This window comes from Fundulus heteroclitus, chromosome 4, assembly GCF_011125445.2.
Source record: "Fundulus heteroclitus isolate FHET01 chromosome 4, MU-UCD_Fhet_4.1, whole genome shotgun sequence".
In the NCBI taxonomy this organism is placed as follows: Eukaryota; Metazoa; Chordata; class Actinopteri; order Cyprinodontiformes; family Fundulidae; genus Fundulus; species Fundulus heteroclitus.
The window spans coordinates 30,707,353-30,726,378 of NC_046364.1; the positions used below are offsets into that span (position 1 = coordinate 30,707,353).

A 19,026-nucleotide genomic window follows, 5' to 3' on the forward strand; every position below is an offset into this window, starting at 1 on the left:
TGAGGTCAAGACAAGTTCGGGATAATGTGCTTAATGGTTGATGATGTTTAGGGAAGTCAAGGCGATGTCCCAATAAGAACACGCGTGGTTGTGCATTTACGGCTGTCCTCTCAGGATGTTTCTTTTTTTTTTTTTTTCATTTAGTGCAGTTGCGTGCCATTATTTTTGTTTCACGTGCAGCCAGTGAACGTGAACGCTGCCACAGCAGGCTCCCGTAAATGTCACATTACAGTGGCCTTATAAAATGGGTACATAATAGTCTTCAGCACGCAGCTAACAGCTGTCATGGGTTTAAAAGCTGCTAAGCGAACCTCCAACTTCGACGTCGTCTGTCTGTTTGAAAACCTCACATCGGCTCCGAAGACATTTATTTATTGTTTACAAAAGGACAAACAGCGCCCCAACCAGAAGCGTGGAGTTTGCAGAATACGAGCGGACGCGAACGCATCACCCAGCCGTTGGTTTTCTATTCTGGTGACGTCACTCGCAGAGTTGTCATGGCGTCTTCGAGACCGAAGCTACCGTTGCAGTTGAGCTAAAAATCCAGCCTTTCCACCGAAATGGAGCAAAATGCAAAGCCGCACCGAGACACCGAGATGACGTCTGTGCGTGCCACCATTGCGGGCGAAATGGGCGACGTTACGGTCGCGGGCGAAGTGAAGGGAGCCGTCGACAAATTGAAGAATAGTGGAGCTCCCCTCAGCACTTTGGATAACGTTGGCTGTGATAACAGCGCCACAAATGCGTGTCCTCCGAGCGGCGACGGCGGGGTTCCGAGCGCAGAGAAGCCGGACGTGCCGGTGGTCATCGAAGCCCCCGCCGTGCAGGAGGACCAGAGGAAGAACGCCGATGCGCCGAGCCCGTCGTCGCTGAGGCGTGAGGATCAGATCAGTAACGGGATGGGGCAGGACTTGGAGCAGGCGCTAGGAGACAGCCAGGGAGGTGCCTCAAAGTTGGTAAACAACAAAGCCGACTGCCCGTCCTCGCCTCCCGCTGCAGGGAGCGCGCATGTCCAGGCTGAGGTCCCAGCCGGAGGGGAGCAGGAGCGGACGAAACTTGCCGAACCGACCGCTCCGTGTCCGGACAGCGGCGCTAGCGCGGCGGACGTCCGATCCGGCCAGTCCGGCGATCGCACCCTGTCGGAGGGACCGCCGAGCGGGAGCGACCCCGACCCCAGCCTCGGCGGAGAGTCCCGGAGCTTAGACTCACTCGAGTCCTTCTCCAACCTCAACTCGTGTCCCAGCTCCGAGGGGCTGGATGAGCGGGGACTGGCCTTGGCCTTGCAGGGCGACTACGCCTCCGACGGGACAAAGACCTCCTGCGCCAAGGACCGCGCCGCCGGCCAGTCCATATACCACATAAAGTGGATCAAATGGAGGGAAGAGAACACGCCGATCATCACCCAGAACGAGAACGGCCCCTGTCCGCTGCTAGCCATCATGAACGTCCTTCTGCTCGCATGGAAGGTAAAATGCTCAGCTTGGCTCTACAGCAGCCCAGAATTTGCAGAATTTTATGATCACAACATGTCAACACGTCCAAGAATTGGTGCGATCTACCCTTGTCCAAACTGTGTTTCTGATTCAAGTTAAACAAAAAAATAACCAGCGGTGGGTGTGCATCCTTCCCTTTCAGGTCAAGATGCCGCCCATGATGGAGATCATAACTGCTGAGCAGCTGATGGAGTATCTCGGTAAGTGTTTGCAGCCACGTTTAAAAAAGATCAGATTAGACCCACGCTTTGCTACGAAGGAGAAGAAATACGAGTCACGTCGAAGCCTTTAAGCAGAGATGCACCGATCTATCGCCCATGAGATCAGAATCGGCCAGTTGTCGCTTGATCTGCTCGGATCAATCCTTGGCGGGTCAGATGCTGTGAAAACCAGAAACTGGGGCGTTCAGGGTGCTTCAGCGAGATGAAGCAGATGCACTAAAATCGGTATGAGAATCAGCTTTCCCCCTGTATGCATTAAATGCATTAAAACGAGGAACTTCCACCATATTCTGTCTATAATCGGATCGACCAACGGCTTATACTTACGCTGTTCGTTTTGCGTTTACTAAATATCAGATAAAGGGTTTTGGACATACGCTCTGATGCATAAACGTCTTATTTTCTTCTGCTGCTGAACGCCATCAGAGAGCCTGCAGCTCATTTCTTCCTCCTCTTTATCGTGTTCATGTGCTGAAATACGAATCGGTCAAATATCGTGTCGGAAAAACCAAGAAGTCGCTAATTATCGTCCCCAGAAACCGTAGCGATCGGTGCATTTCTGCTCCGCCTCCTCTGTGTGTCCTTTGCCAAAATCTCCTGATTCTTTAAAGAAAAAAACTGAATGTGTTTTGTTGATGTTTTGGTCCTGCGCGATCCCAACTTCCCGGTGTACGTTCTTGTGTTTCATGCTCTCCCTACGTAGTGAGCGGTCACACACTTTGAAGGCAGAGGCTCGTCGACTGATTCAACTTCCCTCCTCAGTAGGTTAAAGAGGAGCAACTTTGTTCCCTTCAGGGAATGTTGAAGTGTCATACAGTTCAATATCCCAGAGTCAACAGAGGAAGAGACCACAGCTGGGGAACCAAGAGTCGTGGTGGAACGTCACGGTGTTGTCTGGGATTTACACAACCCACCTGTGTCAGCGGTGCAGTAGAATTTGCTAAATGTATTTTTAATAGACGTACAGCGTAGCGTTCTGTTCACCGACTTGTTTTTGCGTTCCTTTAGCCAACATGACTCATCTCCATGAAGCTCCCTTGAGGAAACTGCTGTGAGTTGTGCAGCGCTGCCTGCGGTTAGCTTTTCTCTCCCCAAAGGTGTGCGTTCGCTCTGTTTGCTTGTTTCGTGCAGAGGCCAGAAGAGTGCATCTTGTTCTTGCGTTTATTCACACAATCCACACAGAGTCTTGAGTAGCGTTCAGAAGCTTCTGCATTGCTCCTAACCTGTGAGGAGTGAGGGGGATAACGCCTCCCCCTGCAGCGACGTTAACCTGGGGACGACGGCTTGAAGTAAGAGGAGTCCCTGCACTGCAAAAAGGGAACAAAAATAAGTAAAAAATTTCTTGAAATGAGTATATTTTTCCTTGATTTGAGCAGGTAGATAAGACTATTTGCCAATAGAATGAGATTTTTGCACTTAAAACAGGAGCAATTCATCTCTAAAATAACATAATTAGACATCCTGCACTTGAAATAAGATGATGGAGATGAATTGTTCCTATTTTAAGTGCAAAAATCTTATTCCATTGGCAAATAGTCTTATTTACCTGCTCTAATCAAGGAAAATTACAATGATTTCAAGAAAATTTCACTTACTTTTAGTTCTGTTTTTGCAGTGTGGGTCAGATCAGACATCTTGGGAAATTAAAGCTCTGACAAGACTAGACTTCACACTGCAAAAACAGACCTTAAAATAAGTCAAATGTTCTTCAAATTTGGGTTTTTGTCCTTGATTTAAGCAGGTAAATGATATTATCTGCCAATGGAATGAGTATTATGACCCCTAAAATAAGACAATTAGACATCCTGCACTTTAAATAAGATGATGGAGATGAGTTGTTTTCAATTTTAAGTGCAAAAATCTTATTCCATTGGCAGATCATCTTATTTACCTGCTCAAATCAAGGACAGATACACTCATTTTAAGAAAAGTTTACTTATTTTTCGTTCAGTTTTTGCAGTGCATTAGCTCCAGTGCTGCATCATTCTTGGATTTGTACTGCACAAATATTGTGCATAATATATTTCCCCTTGATTTGAGCAGCTAAACAAGACTATTTGCCAATGGAATGAGTAATTTTACCCCTAAGATAAGATAATTAGATATCCGACACTTGAAATAAGATGATGGAGATGTAATGTTCTTATTTTAAGTGCAAAACTCTTATTCCATTGGCAAATAGTCTTATTTAGCTGCTCAAATCAAGGAAAAAAGACACTAATTTCAAGAAAATTTTACTTACTTTTAGTTCCATTTTTGCAGTGTGGTTTAGTTGGTGATATGGAGGTTAGGGTCTCTTGAAGCCACTCTTCCCTGGTTAGTTGCCACCCTTTAGGTGGATGCTTCTCCTTCTGAGTCTGATTCATATGAGAGCTTTTCTTTTTTTTTTTCCCCCTGTGTGGGTTTGATGACTGGAAGTTGACGGTATTCATCTGAGTAATGCTACGAGTCGACAGTGTAGCGAGAAGGTTTTTCCACCTCCTAATTGGATGGAAGATCCCCTGTTATAAAGCATGCTAACTCTAGACCTTTGAAAGTTAGAGGCTAGCTGCGATAAAACGTTCACAGCAGCTATATCGTTGCGTTTTGTGAGGCTTTCTGTGCAGTTGAAACCAAGCAGGGCTAAAACCATAACCATGTCAAAATGTGTAATTGTAAAACAATGTAAAATGTGAGAATGCAGCTTGTTGAAAATCAGAGAACCCAAATATTTCCCAGACTTTGTGATGATTTGAAAGTCATCGTGGCTCAGAGCTTAGCTGGTAAGGATCAACAGAGAACAGAGATGCGTCTGGATCTGCATAACGTCCAATCCAACGCGTGCACAAGAAGAAACGACACGTTCAGCTTCTGTACTGATTATTTTTGCTGACCAGGAATCAAGACTGAAACAACACCCTTTGACTTTTCCTTTGCAGGCGACTACATCCTGGAAACCAAACCTAAGGAGATCTCAGAGGTTCAGCGGTTGAACTACGAGCAGGTAAGATCCGCGTTATTATTTCTGCGCTCGGTGAAGAGATGCGCCAATAAATAGTCCATCCAGATATTTTGACTTGTTCATATTTGGTGTTTTTTTTCCCCCTAACATCCATAACGCATGAAAGTAAAACAAACAGACGACAGATTCTTTAATCGAGGTAGTAGTTCTGAATCCAGCAGAAAATGAAGGAGTTACAACATTGTTGTCATGTATTCTTCCAAGCACATGCCCCTAACCTTCACCTGATTTGTGTTTAGGTGAATCAAAGTAGGTTGGTCGAAGTGTTTATGGACTGAAAACAGTGAAACTTAGTTTTGATGCATCTACTGAGTAGAGATTTTCAGTAATGGACCTGGCTGAGGGAAAAATGGCGAAGTCTAAGGCTGATTTTGGTGCATTTCCAGTTGTTTGTGGTACAGGAAGCCAGCGGCTAAAGTCGTAAATGTTCAGGTTGAGCTCAGGACTTTGCTTTGTCTCATCGATGCATTCGGAATATCGCAGCTGATCTTTCTAAATACAGGGTTCCCACGGGTCCTTGAAATCCTTGAAAGTTTGTGAATCTGAAAAAATTAATTCAAGGCCCTTGAAAGTTCTTGAAAACAGCCAAAAAAACACCTTGTCCTTGAAAGTCCTTGAATTTTTTTGTGGGGTTGAAAGTTCACACGGATGACGACTCATGTGTCATTATTTTACTATCACACGATCTTTTAAAATTATATTTATTCTGCAGACTTTTAATTTGCAAAAGTACGTTCGCTCTTCTTCGTTAGTTGGTAGGCTACGGTTTAGGCCTACGTGCTTATAATAGGTTACATTCACGCAGTGTTGCCAACTCAGCGACTTTGTCGCTATATTTAGCGACTTTTCAGAGTCAAAGTCAAAAACTAGCTTAATCAAAGATGACAGTAAGTGAAACAAATTGATATAATTCTGAACATCTCAATGCTGCACTTTTTTCCATAAAATTCCATGAAACGGTAGGCTAATGTACATCTTATATGTAATGTAGTATGGCATAGCCATGTACTGTGGATATAAATGTAGGCTATGAATATGATCAATATCAATGTAGGCTATAAATTAAGTCCACTTTCTTGCATTGCTTCTGACCCAACGACTTCTATGCCGTTTAATCTTTTATTGAATTTGCATTGTATTAAAATATGATAACCTATTCAGCGGTCACAGTAGGTAAATGCCGCCTACGTGTGGTCCTTGAATCTGAGGAAATTGGTCCTGGAAAGTCATTGAAAGGTCCTTGAATTTGATGTTCACCAAGGTGTGGGAACCCTGTAAATACCATTTCCCTCTTAGTACAAAGTGACTGGTCTGATGTAGCTGCACATTCCAACCAGTGCAGGTCTGGGGATCTGCATGGAGCCGGGCCTGGGTTAACGGCCATTCATTGACATGGAGATGAGCAGAGAGCTGATTGAAAGCTGTGTGAAACCGCAGTTTAGCTTTTTCCTGCTCCTCAGCGGGTTACATAAGACGACTCCGGGAACAACGGGGGTTTAGTGGTGTCAAATTGAGTTCTTTCACATTGCGGCGAATGCTTGGAGACGCATGGCTGGGTCCAGCTACCAGCTACTGCTGAGGGTGTGTGTGTGTGTGTGTGTGTGTGTGTGTGTGTGTGTGTGTGTGTGTGTGTGTGTGTGTGTGTGTGTGTGTGTGTGTGTGTGTGTGTATGTGTGGGGCTTACCATGGAAGGCACTTAGAGATGGAGCTCCAGCGTCTCGCTTCCTCCCGTCTCCGCGGCCTGCCTACGGCGTGGGAGGGGCCCCCGCCTCCTCTCCCTCTTGCGTGGCAGGGCAGGAGCACATCTGTGAATGATTTCAGGCCCGTCAGTCACAGACGACTGGAAGTAACGCACGGTTTCCTCGTGGAAGCGCATGGCTTCTAAATTTAAGCCGCGCCGGAACGCAGCCTCCTAAATAAATCAGCAATGGGCCCGCGGCGTGCAGAGTTGTAGTGAGGGAGGGAGGGGCCTGGGCCCGGGCTGCCATGTTATTAAGGGCCGTCTAATGACGGGTCAGGGAGCTGCTTTACATGTGATGTCGTCACGTCCGTTCGCCGTCTGTCCGTGGCGCGGCCGGTTCAGCGTTCAGGCCGCTGCTGCAGGCCGACCTCAGGGAAGCAGCAACGTCTCTGTCACAGAAAGGAGGCTGTCTTCCTGATATCTCAGGAGGGAATATTTAGTCCTTTATGACGAGCTGTAAAAGGCAGCTTTCCTCTGAAAAAACAGACGCAACAGAAGTTATTCTATTTATAACCCCAGCTTGTCACGGGATTGCATTTGGATTAAAATAGCAGCTGCCCGGCCGCTCGTTAGCTTTTGTTAAATATTTACAGAGAAGAGCCGAGGAAGCCGGGCCCAGCGCTACATCCACCATGACAGTTCAGCCACCAGGAGAAACAGGCTGACTTCTTTAGGAAGCCAGAGCTAAACTGGGACGAGGACTAGGTCCGAGCATCTTCTCGTGGGGGGGCCGTTCCCAGTCTGCAAGCCGTCAGTGTCGATCCAGCATGTCAACCATGCCGGCGTAGGTAAAAGTGGTTCTGGCAGCTTGTTGAACACGGCCTCAGATCAACCGGGTGGACGGCTCAGGGACAATTCGGAGAGCAAAACGAGTTTGACACGTTGACTTGACCTGCAAGTCCTCCGTGCCCCGTTCCAGTCCGACCCACGGAGGCCCCGCCTCGCCGCCGCCGTCATTTAAAGGCTCTGTTGCTGACACCTTGGAGCCAGACACTACTGCACGGTCCATGGCTGTTGCATATGAGGGCACGTAGTCATGATGCATGGTGGGATTTTTTGTGGAGGAGGGTTTAACGTAGGACTGATTCTCAGTTTACACACGATTTGCTGGTGAAGATTCTCAGTCATCCAGGTCATGGTCTATCAAAAACAGTAAAAAACAAAGCAACTGGACTTGTTTTCCGTAGTTTGAAGACGTTTCGCTTCCTATCCAGGAAGCTTTCTCAATTCAAAAAGTGGTGGACCTGTTTCTGTTGAATTTGCATGTTATCTAAGCCATTATACTGCAAAAAGAGAAATAGAAATAATTAAAAAAAAATAAAATTAGTGTATTTGTCCTTGATTTAAGCAGGTAAATAGGATGATCTGCCAATGGAATAAGATTTTTGCACTTAAAATAGGAACAATTCATCTCAATAATCTTATTTCAAGTGCAGGATTTCTAATTATCTTATTTTAGGGGTACAAAATACTCATTCCATTGGCAGATAATCTTATTTACCTGCTCAAATCAAGGATAAATACTCTAACTTTAAGAACATTTTAATTATTTTTAGATCCGTTTTGGCAGTGTACAAGGCCTTTGTTGGGCAGTAGTATAAAGCTTGGTACTCCACATTACTCCAGACTTTTTGAATTGAGAAAGCTTCCTGGAGAGGAAGCGAAATGTCTTCAAACTACGGAAAACAAGTCCAGTTGCTTTGTTTTTTTTTACTCTTTTTGGATTTACACACTATTGTTTTAGCCAGGACAGTCCTGGCCAGAAAAGCAGCTATCGTGGAAACCGTCAACAAACACTTAACTGCATCTACTCTGCTCTGTTGTTGACATTTTGGACAAAAGGCGGGAAAAAAAAAGAGATAGAGAAGCAGGGGCGGCTTTGACTTTCAAACCGGAGACCCCCAAATGCAGAAGACGAGAGCAGACCAACGTTTCCATGTCGAAGCGTCCGGGTCGAGGCTGCATGGATGAACGCAGGCGGTTCCGCGCTCATCTCCTGACCTCGGAGCGCCGTGCCCCAAAGTGACGAGATTCGGTCCGTTCCACAGCCACGCTATAATCCTGCCGCCACCGCCGCCGCCTGTGAGCATCCTAATCCACAGACTCCGAGGACACAGCTGCGGCTTTACACATCCCCTGGCCAAAACTGGAAAACAGAGAAGCGCTCTGGCGTATAGGCTTTATGCACTGGTGTCTCATCATGGAAGATTTAAAGATTAAAAGTCACCGCCGAGGTTTTTCAGACCACCTGGCGTTAGCACAAAGTAGGCTTAGATATGAAACATTAGCTCATGAGGCTGGGTTGCAGAAACTATACGTTTGGAAAATATTCAAAGTAACTGTTTTATAGTATAAAACCATTTAGATCACAGGTGTCAAACTCAAGGCCCACGGGCCGAATCCGGCCCGTTAAGGTAAGTTAACCGGCCCTCAAGAGCCAAAAAAAAGGCATATCATGTCATAAAATCAAGGCATAACTTATATCCTTTTAAAGTGTATAAAGTAGCTAAAACTGTGCCTCCTGTAAGTGTAACTCACCCCAATATCAACTTTTTTTGCAGATAAACTGTATAAACTGGGCCTAAGGGTGCTACTTTTATGTTACTGTGCATGTTTTATACTTCTATATGAACTGGAATGAAATTATGAAATGAAAAGTATCGTTTGTACACGTGCAACCGTCCCTTTTAATGACTTCATGATGCCAAAGTGGCCTCCTATAGAAATGAGTTTGACATCCCTGATTTAGATCAACTAATATTTTAAACTAAAAGCTATATAACAAAGCTAATTTACGATGACTTATACAGCACATGGTTGATTCTTATTGTACAGTATGCTCTTTTGACTGATCTGTTTGATCAGGTTTAATTTAAAGCCAGACATACGTTCTGGATTCATGAGGCCTGGGAGGGTCTCTCCCTTTTCCGTGTTTCTTGTCTTAAGTTTAAACAAATGGAAACCACCGGCGATGTCACATCAGGGCTCAGCTGCAGGCTCGGAGCAGAGATTTGAAAGCAGCTGGGAAACGTTGCCGTGGGTCTGGAAACAAGACCGAGCTGGTTTCATGGGGTTGTCTGATGCGATGCTTTTATACTGTTCTCCCGCCGTCGTTCATTAAGATTTGCTTTTCTGTATAAAGGTTATAGGATGTGTTTTGGAAACTGGAAAGTGTGTGAAGTTAGGCTTTAAAAGGATGTATGTCACCCACGTACTCTGAGAGTTTTAAAGCGCTGGACGCCAAGAGCAAATATGAAGAAAGAAAAGATAGAATTAAAGTCTGACCAGCAAAATTAAGGAGGATAATTCTTTTTGTTTTACTTAAACGTTTATAACTTTTAAAACTTTGACAAGGTTGGGTTTGTTGACGCTTCTCACCTACGCCCTCACTTTATTGGGGGAAAGAAAAAGCAAAACTAAATAAAATCAGCGTTTTCCTTGTTTGGATCTGTTCCGTTTCCAAACTTCTTTGGCTATAATGGATTTAAACCCTACAGTTTATGTAAACTATCACTGTCGTGTTGATAAATGCGTTATAATTAATCGTTTGTGATACACGTGTGCTCCTTTTGGATGCCGTATCACCACATATTTAAAATGCGTTTAGCCATAATCCCACATCACCTCTTATATATCTTTATAAACTCCCTTTAAATCTTCCTTGTTATCTTTTTCTGCCACGTCGATCAGGCTCCGTTTTTACTATCTTTATGTGCTCGGCGTTTTCAGTGGATAATGGACAGATCTGAGCTGCAGACAGGTCAGTTCAGCTCACAGTCCCTAATATGGAAACCTGCTGATGTGTTACGAGCCCAGAGCAGATTCTTATCTCTGTTTTAGCAAAGGCCTTCCCTCAAAATAACCTCAGATGGGGTTGTCTGCTATTAAGAACTGTATATGTTGCTCAGCTTTTTTAGGGTTTTTGCTTATGTTTAGATCACTCATGCCTTGTGCAGTAACTCGATGGCGTATCGCAGTGGATGCTGACCTTTAGACCGTTTCTTCGGTCAGAGCGGTGCACCTGCTCATCTCCACAGGGCTGCAGGTCCCGGGTTCAAATATCGGCCTAGGCTATTTTTGCATGGAGTTTGCAGGCTTCCCTTACGGTTCTATGCATGTTAGGTTCATAGGCCACTCTGAATTACCTTTAATAGTGACTCTGTGCATGCATGGTTGTTTGTTCTGTATGTCTATGTGGTGCCTTGTGATGGCCTGGAGCCCAATCCAGGATTTGCATCCCGCCTCTCACATAATTAGATTAGATTAGATTCAACTTTATTGTCATTACACAGGAACAGGTACAAGGCAACGAAATGCAGTTTAGGTCTAACCAGAAGTGCAATAGCAGCAAGTGCAGGATAAACAATGGTTCCATATGTACAGGACATGGGTTTTTACTGAATAAATATAGAGATGGATACTATTATAAACAGAATTTTACTGATAGATTTGTCCTATGAGTATAATATATACATAACTAGTATTGTGAACTAAATTTACAGCTGGATGGGTACCGAATACAATATAAATAATGTGGGCACCAGGACGGATGGATGGGTTGATAGTTTGTAGGATAAATTATTGCTGGTGCTACAGACAGACAGACAGACAGAGAGACGGGGGTACTGTAAAAGATTGAGTTTATCAAAACATAAACGCATAGGTCTTGTTACATGTTAATCCCACCCCACAGCGTTTTTTGTTTTTTTTCAAGATAACCCGCGTCCCTTTTGTTTTCCAGAACATGAGCGACGCCATGGCCGTGCTGCACAAGCTGCAGACGGGTCTGGACGTGAACGTGAAGTTCACAGGCGTGCGGGTCTTCGAGTACACCCCAGAATGCATTGTGTTTGACCTTCTTGACATCCCCCTGTACCACGGCTGGCTTGTCGACCCCCAGGTAAGGCTCGTCTTTTTTTTTTTGCCTCAACTCCGTGACCCACATTGTATTGCACTCAGACAGCTCTGGGTATTCATCGAGATCCAGCGCGACGTGAACGAACTGCTGTGGTGCTGATATGACTGACCACAAAAAAGCGGCAAACCCTGCACAGATGAGCATGGATTGCTGGATTAAGACAATAAAACCAAGAGGAACTAAACGTTTTCCACAGAAATGTATCGCAGGACAGCAGATATTTTCGAAGCAGGAGCTTTTAATTTCAAAATGGAATGTTACAATGGGAGATAAGTAAATATGTGTCACTGTAAGTCATAATCTTAATAGGTACTGGTTGTATTATGTTCACGTATTTCTCTTTTTCAAGCTAAATCTGCTTTAATCTAAAGAGTTAATGCATCTATAAACTCCTGAAGAACAGACTATAATTTTCTAACCCATGGTGTCAGCAACAAGAAGCAGGACTGGACAGCAGGATGATTTCATGTTGCTCTTGCAGCCCCGGGCGAGAGAACATACGTCTCTGTTCTTGCAGAGTATTCATGAGGCCTTCAAAAAATATCTTGCAGTTCAGTGGTCTGAATCAGTCTCCCATGGTTCCTCATCAAGTTGCCCCCCGTATCACGTTCACATCTAATGAAACGCCAGTCGGCCACAAACATTACACCAACCACGCCGCATCTATGAGCAGCTGAAATGAAGGCATCCTGCAGCGTCTGGCTCCAGGATGTTAATATTTTAGAAGCAAGTTAAAGTTTAAAGATCTCTGATTAAATCTGCCAAAGTGAAATATTTAAACATTTGTTTAATCGTTTTATGCGAAATCTTGCATAAAATAGCGTGTTTTATCCCCCCTCTTCCCCTCCCCCCCCATTTGTTGGTTAACATCCTTGCTTTTGTGGAAGCTTCTTTCTCACGGTTAACATGTTATGTTTGCAGATGCATGATATTGTCAAGGCAGTGGGCAACTGCAGCTACAACCAGCTGGTGGAGAAGATAATATCCTGCAAACAGTCCGACAACAGCGAGCTGGCAGGGGAAGGTGAGAGCTTGCTTCCTGTCCACTTACTGCCGGTCTGTCTCGTGTCTTTGCTCCACAGAGCTGAGGACATGAAGTCACAAGGAGTTGTGCGAGTACCTGACTCTTTCTAGACGTACAGGCTTGATGTAATGAATCCAGGGTTTTTTACGTGTGTGACTATTTTTAAATGACGTAGTTCGTTCAGGTCAGCGTCTTCTTTGTGGAATCCGGAACTTTTTCTAGCAAATATTTGCTCATTCAGCTGAGAGCCGCCTCAGCAGGACTGATAGCCAACGTTTTGATGTTTGGTCAATAATGGACTGATACAGGACTGATGCTTCCTCTTTGCTATTGTAGTTCCTCGTTTGTAGCCCAGATCTTTCTTTGAGGACTACTGTAAGTAAAGCAAAGCAGATCCCTTCAAACTGAATGTTAGCATTTCTTAGAGATGAGAGAGTTTATTTCCTGACTGAGTGGCGCACAAGCAAAGGTTTGAATTCTGGTGCCGTTTTTCCATCTCGTTTTCTTTTTGCTCATCTGCGCTGCATTTCTGTACGGAGGTCCTACTCAGTCTGGAAACGTACGTAATGGACTTTGAGAGTACCGTCCTTCCAGCTAGGGCTGGACGATATAGAATAAAAGCATATCGATAAAATAGAAATCATATTGATCGATAATTATCAAAACAAAAATTCAAAATATTTTAAGTGCAGCCCTGGCCATTTTAAGCTGTTGCTTTTTTTTATTAGTGTATTTTTCAGGGACAATGCAGCACACATTATTACATTCATAATTGTAATAGGCAGAGCCATAACAAAATGTGTAGATGTGTTGCATGAAAGGTTTCTAGCCTATAGGCTAATTTGCAACCCCAGTCCCCAGTCAGGCCTTTATAAAATACATTTTCCTAAAACGTAGCTCACATTGCACAATCATATATAAAATACATTATAAAAGACAACCATTAACATTTTACACAATCCTAACAACATTACACAAAACAACACCTCACATCCAACATAATCATAATGACTTAATGTTCCCATATTTGATTTTCTTTCAGCCAATGTTTCACCTTTCTATTAAATGTTTTAAGGTCAGTTTCTATTTTTATTTCCGTTGGTAAATCATTCCAAAGACGGATCCCTATCACTGAGAAACTTTAAACATTTAAACTTAATGACCTATTTTTAAATAAATGGATTCAAACACAACCCTTTATTCAGCCAACTTTTTACGAAAACCGTGTTTAGTGTTGAAAAAGAAAAAAGAGCACGTGCTCTCTGAACTCTCTGAAGGCTGATGGAGCTTACCTGGATTTGTGATTGGTTGGGAGGATGTAATAACTATAGTATTAACCTACATGATAGGCTAGAATGCACTGTTATTTTATTGAACTTTTTATTGACCCCTGTCTTTCATATTAAACCATAGGTCTATCGATCGATATATATTGTTATTGAATTATTGTCCAGCCCTACTTCCATCCATACATTCATTTACAGTATTAATGAATTAATTCATTGGCATGATTGGATTTTCAGTAGAAGCACAAGTTGTAAACTCTGTAGTTGAGGCAGGCTTTTTGTTTGGTAGCATTGTGAATAATTGCAATCCCTTTCTATATTTTTGTATTTACTTATATTTACATGTAGTTAAAATTATTACGTTTTTTTCCCCCCTTGTTTGCTTGAGTTCTGAGTATTTGCACCGCAGACATTACACAGTGTTTATAAATGAGTAAGGATCGTCTAATCAGACAGTTTGTGACCGGCCCCCAACAACATAATTGAAGATTGTGATAGATGAAAAATATCAAAATAAAACTATCTGAGACATATTACTGATTCTTTGGGGTTTTCTTTTTAAGTCTGTCGGCGTCTCGGATGAAAATGAAGCCCATGTTTGTGTCTCTTCCTCCTCCTGTTACAGGCATCGTGGCGGAGCAGTTTCTGAGCAGCACGGCCACCCAGCTGACGTACCACGGCTTATGCGAGCTCACGTCCACTGTGCAGGAGGGAGAGCTCTGCGTCTTTTTCAGGAACAACCACTTCAGCACCATGATCAAATACAAGGTAAACACGTGTAGAACTACGGTGACAATTAGGAGTTACAGTTGGGTTCGCTGGATCGACTCGACCACTAATGAAATAATAAGTCAAAATGTGTGTCTTCATTCCTTTTAAGCGGGCAACCGTTAAGACATTAATTAGAATTAATGTCAGACAAAAATAACCAGAGTAACAATGCAGTTTTCAGATGATCGTTTCATTTATGAAGGGAAGATGCTGGTTTAATTTCCCTCACCACACCCAGACATGATTGCTGTCAGACATGTTCAGATGTCGTCCCAAAATAACTCGGGACGACATCTGAAGCCCTGAGGGCCTCGCTTGCCTCAGTTACACCAAGTCTTCACAAAAGTGGCAAAAAAAAAAAAACTTCTACTAAAAAGACCATAAAGGTCCAGTTCACATTTTCTAAATTCATCTGGATGATTCCCAAAACTTTTGGTAAATTATTCCACGGACTGAACTTTCTGGAAAGTGTGCGTCGCGTTAAATTAGCGACCATGTCGTCTAGGGCTGATTTCAGGACGACTTACTGAAATTAACAGGAACACACTTCTTTTTGTTTTCTTCCCTACCCAAAAATCCTGGTTGTGCAGGGCAGTCTAATTGGCAACAAGTAAAGGCTCCCTCAACATTTGTTGAGGGAGCCTTTACTCGGTTTTGATAGTTTAATTTATGAAGAGAGAATCTATCATTTAAACACAATATTTCACATTCATTCAGGTAAGCAACGTCTAACAATAAAAGCTGTTTCACAGCACTGTAGGTCAGAGTCATGGTGTGTGATGCAGGTCGATCAAACTGGGCTGTGCCTTCTTCCCTTTATGTCTTGTGGGTTTTGCAAAAGCTAACCTTTCAGCTCAGCTCATCACTCTGTTTTTGGATAAAAAAAAATGTATTCTTCCTGGCTGTCCTTGCAGAAACAGATTATAAGCTTACTCAGGAGGCTTCTGTTGAAATGATGGTGCAAGGCGCCCACCAGCGACACGGTGGACTGAGATGAAGCCGTTGGTTTTCCTCTCTCCTCTCGTTTTTCCTTCCACCACTGAAGTGCTACTAATAGTTTCTGAAACTAATGAAGGCTACGCTCGTGTGCGCTGCTGCTGCTTTACGATCAGAGGCAAGTATTTAGGCTCACTTCCAGCGGCGCATGTGTCCCATCTGTTACCGTTCCCAGCTAGCTCGACACATATCTGCAGAGGGAACAGACCTTTCCTGTTATCTACAGGAGGGAAGTGGGTCTGCAGTGGTTTCCACTGCGAGCAAAGCGCCGTGTGTTGGACGATAACAGGCGCGCGAAGCTTCAGGACAGCCATGTACTCGTGCGATCACTTATTGAAAACTTAGTGGAGAAGTACACGGTAGTATCATATTGTATCTCTAACCACTGTGATTCCCATTGCTTGGTAGGGCCAACTCTACCTTCTGGTTACAGACCAGGGCTTCCTGACGGAGGAGAAGGTCGTCTGGGAGAGCCTGCACAACGTGGACGGAGACGGGAACTTCTGCGATTCAGAGTTCAGGTTGCGGCCCCCGTCGGATCCCGAGACGGTGTACCGTGGACAGCAGGATCAGATAGACCAGGTCGGAGCACAAAGTAAAACCGGAATACTCAATCGGTTTCAAATCAGTGGCACTCAATGGGAATTGGAGAAGCATTAAACAAACGTAACTGAAGGGACTGTAGTTGTACCTGGATATGGGAACTTTTATTGGTCGCTGGCTAATACATTTGTTTATGAATACACAAAATAACTCACACAATTTAAAAACACGAAAAATGTATTAACTATTGTCCTGTCACTTCTGGAAAGAAGTAGCAGGAATATGACCCGTGTTGCGGTGCCTAGTTGTAGAAAACGTAATGTGACGTGATGTGTTTGGATCTTTTCGTTTGTTTTTTAGGACTATCTTATGGCGCTCTCCCTGCAACAGGAGCAACAAAGCCAAGACCTGCAATGGGAGCAGCTCCCCGAAGGCATCAGCGACCTGGAGCTGGCCAAAAAGCTTCAGGAGGAGGAGGACCGGCGAGCGTCGCAGTACTATCACGAGCAAGAGCAGGAGCAAGCTGCAGCTGCGCAGGCACAAGCTCAGGTAGGGAGGGCAGGACTTGGTGATGAAAGAAGCAAATGTGGGGTTTAATGTTAGGATATTGAACCTTTATCCATGTTTCCCACCAAAGAGTTTTGGTTATACACAAGGAACTGCCGAAGTGATAAGGATATAACTTAATAGATTAGATGTAGGGATGTAAAATATTGGGAGCGGTTTGACAATATTAACAAAAATGTGTTTTTTTGGTTAAAAAGGTTTCTCGTTTTAGAGCAATTTAGATTATTGATCTTATTGTTGAATCCTAAACACAGAACTTACGGGAGGACAGTGGGGTCCGCAGTGGATCAGCTGTTCTGGGCTCTTCTGTGAACTCCTGGATGAATCGCCGATGCTCTCATTTCTCTAGGCTGGCCACTCCTAAGAAGGTTCAGCTCTGTCAGAGCCCCAAAGCGCTAGAAATGGTTTTGTAACAGCAGACAGACGCCAGCAACGAATCTCATCTGTTCTCAAAGCGTTTCCGGTCGGAGCAAGTTGTGTTGCTTCTTAGGACCTAAGGCTGCACAATTAATCGCATTTGCAATTTAAAAAAACGCAATTTCCAAATCGCAGAGGTCTGCAATTTTTGGCTATGTAACAATTAGTGAATCAGACGTGTTATTTAGGTGTCGGTAATATGTTTAAAGTGGGTTTGCTCCACATGGAAGGGAAGACAGTTGCAGCAGTGAGATAATCAAATTTTATTACTTGTTTTAGAGTTTATATAATCATACTTTTTGCCAGAAACTTTCAGGAATCTCACCATAGCATTAAGTTCTGGTCAATCAGTTTAATACATAGAGTTGCTTGTTGGTTGCAGTTTATGTTCAACAAGGATTGATGTCCAAATCAATTAAAAATTGTTCTCTTGAATAATATTCTGATTAATAAAAACATTAAAGGTTCTTGTTTTAAATAGTCCTTGTTTACAAACATCTTTATCTACAGGCCATTTTTGTGGTCAATGCAGAGAAAAGTCAAAATCAAATCGCAGTTTTGATTGAAATATATCATAGTTAGAACGCAATCGTTTCAGCTCTGAGTTGAGACGCAGCGGCTCTTTTAGCACCTGATCTGCACAGCGATGAAACAGGTTGATTAGTTGTTTATGTATGTTTCAAAAGACATAAGTTAAACTGAAACAAAATAATTGCATTAAATCCCAATATTAAGATAAAAAATCACAATTAGATTCTTTTCCAAAATCATTCAGCCCTATTAGGACCTACTTCATGTTGTCAAGCGGGTTCGATTTAGGAGAGTTGTTGACTCTGCAGGATCGGCAGTCGTAAAATTTAACCTAAAAACGGGGTCAATATTTTTTTCACAGTTACCTCATGATTTAGAGAAGCCTACAGTTATATTACCACAAAGGGCCAGGTTGGTTTGGATAAATTTTCCCCTTAATAAAAAAAAAAAGTCATGATTAAAAAAACAGCATTTTGTATTTGGTCCAGTTATAGTTGTCTTATGTCAAAGTTTGTTTGATGATCTGAAACATTTAAGTGTGACAAAAAAAGCAGAAGCAGGAAATAAAATCTATAAGGAGTCAAATACTTTCCCACTGCACTGTAGAGTGGAGAGTGACTATGAAAAAGTAACTTCAGTATGTTCATTTAAGCGCCCTAATATCCAGAGGACGTGATTTGCGCCTCTGTCTTTATAGCTGAACTATATAATGGAGGCTTTAAGGCTGCGTGTGCTGCCTTCTCTATTTTGCAGCGAGTTGATCTCACACCATATTCTGCATAGGTTACTCCGTAGTACAAGTCTAGATCTCCAGACCTGCTCTCCTCCCGTCTGTGCAGGAGCCGGTGGAAGGAAGCGAGGTGGACAGAGGAGGAGCCCCAGCAAGTGCAGCAGCAGCAGCAGCAGCCGGGGCGGCGGCGGCGGCGGCGGGCGGGGCCACACCCAGCCCAGGGAAACAGTCATCAGGCGGGGAGCGGAAGGCCAAGAAGGAATTGAAAGAAAAAGACAAGTGTGTCATTTTGTAACACACGGCGTGTCTAAGTGTGTGTGTGTGTGTGTGTGTGTGTGAGCGTGCGTTGTTTGCGTTTTCTTATCCGTGTGGAAGAGACAGCACTGGTGTCGCTGCGAACTGGACACCCCGCGTACAGACCCCCATACCCACCCCCCACCACCACCAAACACAGGACAACAAACAAGGGGACGGAGAGATGTTACTAACCGAGGACTGGCTGTTCCCAAAAACCACTGGTGCCTGTTCTCCTCAATCCTCAGTGGAGCCTGACCCGTCGGGAGGAAGGGACGCTACAACAGCAGCGACGGCTCTTTCATACAGTCGGCCAGACTTGGTCACAAGCCGCGCGCTGCTCCGCAGATACGTGCCGCGAGCCGCAATCCACCCGGGGCGCTGCGTTTTATAGAAAAGGATCAAATCCACATTTGTGCGACTGATTTCCCTTTGTTTTTCACTTGTGCAGCTTATAAGCTTTTTTTTTTTTTTTTTTTTTTTTTTTTATAGG

At 43.8% G+C, this 19,026-nt stretch overlaps 1 protein-coding gene across 2 annotated transcripts; it reads left to right on the forward strand.

Moving 5' to 3' along the window:
• mindy2 (MINDY lysine 48 deubiquitinase 2) lies at positions 1 to 19,023 on the forward strand. Of its 2 annotated transcripts, none has more exons than XM_036136366.1 (9): positions 1 to 1,466; positions 1,636 to 1,693; positions 4,633 to 4,697; positions 11,198 to 11,356; positions 12,296 to 12,398; positions 14,310 to 14,452; positions 15,860 to 16,033; positions 16,355 to 16,519; positions 18,346 to 19,023. In XM_036136366.1, exons 1-9 carry the CDS (start codon positions 561 to 563, stop codon positions 18,532 to 18,534), a joined length of 1,962 nt encoding a protein of 653 aa, XP_035992259.1. In that variant the 5' UTR covers positions 1 to 560; the 3' UTR covers positions 18,535 to 19,023. The 2 variants fall into 2 exon arrangements, with proteins under 2 accessions (XP_035992259.1, XP_035992258.1); XM_036136365.1 differs by having other exon boundaries at positions 3 to 1,466; positions 16,355 to 16,543; positions 18,349 to 19,023.
• The last annotated feature ends 3 nt before the right edge of the window (positions 19,024 to 19,026 follow it).

Excerpts from the sequence above, each read along its gene's own strand:
- mindy2 (XM_036136365.1), top strand. The coding sequence starts at position 561 with ATGGAGCAAAATGCAAAGCCGCACCGAGACACCGAGATGACGTCTGTG. Across the intron at positions 1,467-1,635 it reads TCCTTCTGCTCGCATGGAAG|GTCAAGATGCCGCCCATGAT; the intron begins GTAAAATGCTCA and ends CTTCCCTTTCAG. Across the intron at positions 14,453-15,859 it reads GCACCATGATCAAATACAAG|GGCCAACTCTACCTTCTGGT; the intron begins GTAAACACGTGT and ends ATTGCTTGGTAG.